Genomic DNA, 7,140 nt, shown 5'->3' on the forward strand with positions numbered 1-7,140 from the left:
ATTGGTACCAATTCAGGGTTAATTTGAATGTGGTAGAAAAGTAGGGCAAGAGAAAAAGGGCTTTATTATGAATATTCAGTTATCAGCCTTTTTTACCGTTATTAATCACCTATTTTCATGAACTAAAATTTTACATTTACCACCAAAAATTGAGAGGAGTTCGATTCTTAATTAAAAATATTTAGTTGTAAGCATGAATTGAACCAAGACTACAGTTTTGTTATTTCCGAGGGAAAAAAATAAAAATAAAAATAAAATGATTTTCTCATCATAAAGCATTGACATTTGAATTCTCTAGAAAACCAGTTCCATTCATTTATCATTTTTTCAAAGATATTAAAGTGGTTTACGTCTCTGTTACAAAAAAACTGTGGGGTCTAGAAGCCTAGAAGGACTTGGTGATTTTGCTTCTATTGAAAGCTATTATTAATTATTGTCTCATTCATGCGATGGTCTATATATATCTATTGAACTACTTTCATATATAATTCATCTAAAAGGATGATCAAATTTACACACGTTAGCTTTACAATTAGTCTATTAACAAAATTAATTTGGTCAATTTTTTTTAAAAAAATTAAATTTAGCATTAATTTTTATCTCAAAAATGAGGCTTATAATACATATTTTAAGTTGATGAAATGTGAGTTACACTCAGAATGATTGTGGTATATAAATATATTTTTCTTGTTACTTTACAAGGTAATTTTTGCGGGTATATAATATTATTGTAAATTTCAATAGCAATTTTGTTGAGAGTGTTTTTAAAACATCAGTTAATAAAATGAAAAATAATTGAACATTTTTATAGCATGGATCATTATTGAATATACAATTATTTTAATTAGCGACATACAATTTGTATCCCACCACAAAAACATAGTCACAATTAGTGATGAAGTATGATTATTTTGACACCAAAATTTTGCATAAAAAAATAATCTCTTTCTGCTCGAAATTTCTTTATAAATAAAAAAATAAATTTATTAGAATATTTTAAAAAATTTATCACTAAAGATTTTTTTTGTAACAACTTTTTTACTTTTAAAATAAAAAAATTTAATTCCTAAAACTCTTATATATTGTAATGAATATATTAAACTTTTCTTTAGTAAATTTGATGGATAATTGGGTTTCCATATGCAAGTAAAAAGTTACAGGATCTTTTATATTGAGGTTAGGGTACTTTTTTGGAAAATGAGTGAGAACACTAATTAGTGTCATTACTAATGATGTGGCAGTGGGTCCCACTATGAATGATTTGATATTTTAACCTTGGTGTTGCATTTTTTTTCTTTTTTTTATTGAGTGTCATGTCATTAATGATCTTTTTAGAGCTCCAAAATTAGTGGTCTCTATCATTGTTGTACTTTTTTAGTATATTTTTGGTAGTAAAGGGATAGTCCAATAGTTTGCGCCTTTAATGTTTGGTTGTTTTTTTTTATTTTTTATTTTAGCTTTTAAATTATTATTGTTTCCTTTCTATTTTAAGTTTTTTTCAATTTACTTCAAAAACTAACCTATGTCTGAAAATTAGATAGAAAATGACCCATTGACAACCATATGACAAAAAAATATTTTATTATATAAAACTTACACTTAAATCTTACTATAATAAAATATTTTTATGTCATATTAATGTGGCATACTTTGTTTAATTTTGAATAGAAATTAGTTTTAGGAGTAAATTAAGAAAGATTTGAAATACGAAAGCCAAAGTGAGGGAAAAAAAATTTCAACGACCAAAGTGTAAAACTGACCAAACATAAAAAATGGGAATTGGGGTCACTGATGTGCCATGCACAACAGTGACTGTTGTGCTTCATTTTGAGGTGCATTATGTGTTTATTTTTATGATTTGAACCGTTAATTTTGTAAGATTTGTTGAGTACTTCATACTTACCAAAAATCATATTAATCGGATATCAATAACTATATAAACGAATTGCATATTTTTATACTATTTTTCAAAAGAAAAACTTCTTGTTTATTTTTTTGGTTATCAATCATATAATTATTGATATCCGATTAATATGATTTTTGGTAGGCATGAAATACTGAACAAACCCTACAACATGAACGGTTCAAATTATAAAAATAAATCCATAATGCACCACAAAATGAAGCACAACAGTCACTGATGTGTCAAAGGCACAGCAGTGATCCCAAATCCACATAAATGAGGCAAAGTGTAATTTACACATGATTTTAATGCATAATGTCATTTAAAGTATGTTTCTCATGTGACACGTACACAATCAATGCTTAAAATATGTTTTACTACATAGATATCCATTGATTTGTATCGATTTAGATAGAAAAGAAAAGTGTAGAGATGATGCAAACTTCCAATGTAATTGTCACACATCTTCGTTACATTATTGATGTGGTTTTCTTTTCTTGTCATTATCGCTATTGACCGATCTTCTTTTGATGATCTTTGGGTGTGACACGAAATTTTACTCTTCATAATTTATAGGGAAAATTACAAATCAAATGTACCTTCGAAAAATAATGATCTACACATGAAAAAAAGTATGTCTTTAATAATTAGAATTTATAAATTTTATCACTATTTTGAATTTTTTTTCAACTACTATACTGATTTGTTATTTTTCCTAATTTATACAACAAAGGAATAAGGGAGTGTATGCCTATGTGTGGAGGAATTATTTTGTCTTACATTTTCCAACTAGACTGTGTGTTATTCCAATTCTACTGGTTGTTTTATGTAATACATAGAAGAAAAAATAGAAAAGAGTGGATATGTATCCAATAGAATTGCAAGGGCATACCACGTTTATGCGTAATTTTTCCTGTGCATGTGTCTCTTGTTTCGTAATTAAATAAAATTAAAATGTAATTGTCCAGAAAACTTTTTACTTTTTACTTACTCAATATAATTGAATTTTTAAAAATTATTTCATATGCATATTAAACATGTATTTAGGAATATCTAGAAATAATAAGTTGAAATTTGTCTTTGTTTTTTAATCAATTTTGAATGTTTATAAGAAAAATCGAAAGTATTTTGATTGTTGTGGTGTTAAGTCAGTGTGATGGTAATTATTTTATTGAACGTTAGTGGAAATATTTTTATGTTTTGTTACAGTGAAGGAAATCAAAGTAAAATGTAAAATAAAAATAAAAACTAAATATAAAAGCTATGAATCATATCCAAAAAAAAAAATTTGATTCATACATTATTTTTGTACATTTCTTTTTGTGGGAGTATAACATTAGTAGCACTACTCTTGCTAAAATATAAAAGCGTTACATTCCCGACATCCCAATGTGAGACCAAAGATCTTATACAACCTCTGTTCTTTTCATCTCAATACACTCTTAGCAATTATGTCATGTGAAAATCTCTACACATAAATTTCGATCTATAATTTAGTAGTTGGAAAAAAAAAAAATGAAAATATGTGGCAACTTGGCTCCTTAACAATTTTTTCAAGAAACCCTCAACAAATTTTCGACATAATCCGAGCCCGAATCATGTGATCCCACAGTTGTAACCTCAGATTCGGATTGAGACATTCCAGTTGAAATTTCATCACAACTTCCAATTCTAGAATTAGAAACATGTTGATCTAAGCTCCTCAAACTCAAGTTCAAGTTGGCCTCAAATCTCTGCACTGACGATTGAGACATCCCAATTGAATCATCCTCGCAACTTCCACTACTTGCAATAGAATTATGTCTCTCTAAGCTCTTCAAACTTTTGTTAAATCTTTGCAACGACGATGATGATGATGATGATGATGACATGGCCATGACTACCTCGGCAGGGAAGTTGAGGAGGGCCTTGGCACCGCGCATCCGGAATGCTGCCCTGTCATAGGCCAAAGCGGCCTCCTCGGCAGTCTCGAAGGTACCGAGCCACATGCGGGCCCCGTGCCTGGCAGAGTCACGGATTTCTGCGGCAAACTTGCCCCAGGGGCGTCGCCTGACACCCCTGTAGTGCTTCTTGGCTATGGCACGGTTCGGGTCGATGAAGAGGTTGTGGGCAATAATGTTGTTGTTGTTGGTTTGGTGGTTTCTTGGGTGGTGGAAAAGTGGGGTGGTGGTGGTAAGGGTGGTGGTGGTGGTGGTGGTGGTGATGGTGGTGGTGGAAAGGGCATTGGCCTCGTTTAGGACCTCGCATAGGACCATGTCTTGTGAGTCATTCTCATTTAGGGGTAGCTGATCAAGAATTTGGGAGTATGGAACCATGGCCTCTTTTGCTAGATTTTGCTCTCTCTCTCTCTCTCTCTCTCTGTCTCTCTCTCAGAGGGGTTGCTTTTTGGGGTTGTGAAATGAGGGTTGAAGTTTGTGTAATGAGGTTGGACACTTTGTATTTAACTTGTGGAATATTGTGGTGTAAAGTTTTATATTTTGGAAAGGAAAATGAGTGAGAGCACTAATTAGTGCTATCACTAATGATGTGGCAGTGGGCCCCACCAGGAATGATTTGATGTTTTAGTTTTGGTGTTATATTTTTTTTCTTTTTTTATTGAGTGTCATATCATTAGTGGTCTTTTTAGAGCTCCAAAATTAGTGGTCTCTATCATTGTTGTTTTGGAAATGGAGGAAAGTGAGAGGAAGTAGAGGGATTGATTCATCATAATTCGTACGCATGACTCTATTCTATTAAAGGTTTGGTAGGTGGTGATGAAAATTTTGTCCAAGCTTTTTCCTCAAATTACACAAAATACCTTCATCTCCTTATATTTTGGGAGAATATATATATATATATATATATATCTGAACAGTAATGTTAGGGATCATAAATAAAATATTATGAAAATGATCATTAAAAATTCTACATCTTTAGATTACAAATGTAATAAAACACCACATAATAATTAAAGAATAAAAAAAATTTATAAAATATTTTAAAATATTTTTTTTTATGATTTCTAATATTATTTATACGTGAAAAACGAGAAAGGGAGAAAAGTAATTGTAAAACAGTGGATCATCCTATGGTGTCAGTCTAGTGCCTGGGGTCTTACTCTTATGTAGTTTGTTGATGAGTACGTGGGTTTCAGTCTTGGAGTAATAATGCTTAGCAATAATCTAGACTATAGACTCCTTATCACTGTTTGCTCAGTGGGATTGGAGTCATTTATGGCTCAATTCCGTCTTGAGAAAATGTTCGTAAATTTTTTTCATACAATATATTCTTAATCGTCGGCCTTATCTAAACTCTTCTTATATTACAAGCAATACATATATCCAGTGCACATGATAACTATCTTTCTCTTCACAATTAATTTTCTTGATTTTCTCTAATAAAAAAATTTCTTCTCTCCCTCTCTCTCTCGTAAATATGTTTATACCTCCTAGTATTCACTACAACAAAAAACACTATTGGCGACTAAAATAGGAATTTTCGTCGCTGAAAGTCATGGAATTGGCGACTAAAATGGAATTAGTTGCCAAAATTGGTCACTTTTGCCGACTAAAAGACTTTAGTCGCCGAATGTAATGGTTTTAGCGACTAAAAGGCAGTTTAGTCGCCAAATATAGGGGTTTTAGCGACAAACATATTTTTAGTAGCCAAAGGTTAGGGTTTTTGGCCACTAAAACCATTTGATAGCCAAACGTTAAGGTTTTGGCGACTAAAAACCACTTTGGTCGCTGATTGTACCTGTTTTGGCGACTAAAAACAGTTTCGTCGCTGAAGGTCAAGCTTTTTGGCTACTAAAAAAAAATTAGTAGCTAAAAACAGGTTTATGGCGACTAAAATTCACTTTAGTAGCCAAAGGGGGAGGTTTTTGGCGACCAAAAACAAGTTTAGTCGCCAAAAGGGTAGGTTTTTAGGCGGAATGGTTTTCTTTAGCGACGGAAAATTAATTAGTAGCCCAAAAATAATACAATTGGCGACTAAATAATTTTTTTAGTCGCCAAAAGTGATCTAAAATTTTTTTAATAAATAATTTATTTTTTACATAAATTATATTTGAATATATATAATTACATTTATATATATAGTTGTGTATTAATACTGATGAAAGTAATATATAAATAATATAAGTTGCAATTATAGTCATGAGATGGCTCAGTGGCATAGTGGGGTGGAGTGTATGGTTAAGGTTTGGAACTTGGAGGTCCTAGGTTCGCTCCGTGGGAGCTCTGAGGCACAAAGGAAATTTTTTTTTTTTTTCAAAAATGCTTTTGGCGACTAAAAAAAAAATAGTCGCCAAATGTATAAATAATAAAAATAATAATTCACTATTAGCGACTAATAGTTTAGTCGCCAAAGGTATAATTTCCAAAAATGGAATTGACTATTGGCGACTAAAACCTTAGTCGCTGAAAACCTGTGTATTGCCGACTAAAAGTTTTTTTTGTCGCCAAAGGTATTGCCGACCGTCTATTTGCGACAAACCCGGCGACTAAAAGATTTTGTCGGGGAAAGTGGAAATTTGACATTTGGCGACTAAAAAGGGACTTTTGGCGACTAAAAATTTAGTCGCCAAAGGTGTATTTTCCTGTAGTGATTTTTGGTATAAAAAAAAACATAATTTTCTTATGATAAGAATAAAAAATATATAAAAATAAAAATAAAAATGTAAACAAAATGGGGTAGCCAAATAATACCTATCACTTCAAAAAAAAAAAAAAAAAAAAAGCCTGTCACTTCACAACAAAGTAAGCATCAAGATGGATTTAATTGCAAAAATACCTTATTTTAGTAGAGTTTTTCAGTATAATTTTTTTGTCAGTATAGAAATATTTGAAAAATTATTGCATGATATATAAATTCATAGTACGTAAATTCAACATGCCAATACATTATGGAAGATGGAGAGGGGGAAAAAAATGTCTATTAGAAGTTAAACACACAATTACCTTGGCTCTCACTTACAAAAGAATCAGGGAATAAAAATAACTGCATCTATTATGGAAATTATGAACAAAATTACAATATTATCCCTCTCATTTTTTTCCCCCTAATGTCATTTCTCTATCTTTCTCCTCTGTTCCTCTCCCTCTCCCTCTTTGTCTCCACCCATCTTTGACTGTAGAGGGCAGGAACTCATGATGGTGGAGCTGGTGGTAGGTAAGAAGGTTGGCCAGTGGCTAGGAAGGGTGGATGGGGGATGGCTTTTGGTTGGAAATGGATGGAAAATGAGAGGAATAGCGGAG

General features: G+C 31.6%; 1 protein-coding gene across 1 annotated transcript; it reads right to left on the bottom strand.

Moving 5' to 3' along the window:
* Nucleotides 1-3,174: 3,174 nt before the first annotated feature.
* Nucleotides 3,175-4,395, bottom strand: LOC114285790 (ethylene-responsive transcription factor 1A-like). Its single transcript, XM_028228873.2, has one exon. The coding sequence runs from the start codon at nucleotides 4,216-4,218 to the stop codon at nucleotides 3,457-3,459; it is 762 nt and encodes a 253-aa protein (XP_028084674.2). The 5' UTR covers nucleotides 4,219-4,395; the 3' UTR covers nucleotides 3,175-3,456.
* Between the last annotated feature and the right edge of the window lie 2,745 nt (nucleotides 4,396-7,140).

The sequence above is a fragment of the Camellia sinensis genome, chromosome 9 (genome assembly GCF_055761805.1).
Source record: "Camellia sinensis isolate YWXY chromosome 9, ASM5576180v1, whole genome shotgun sequence".
Taxonomy (NCBI): domain Eukaryota; kingdom Viridiplantae; phylum Streptophyta; class Magnoliopsida; order Ericales; family Theaceae; genus Camellia; species Camellia sinensis.

Excerpts from the sequence above, each read along its gene's own strand:
- LOC114285790 (XM_028228873.2), bottom strand. The coding sequence starts at position 4,218 with ATGGTTCCATACTCCCAAATTCTTGATCAGCTACCCCTAAATGAGAAT.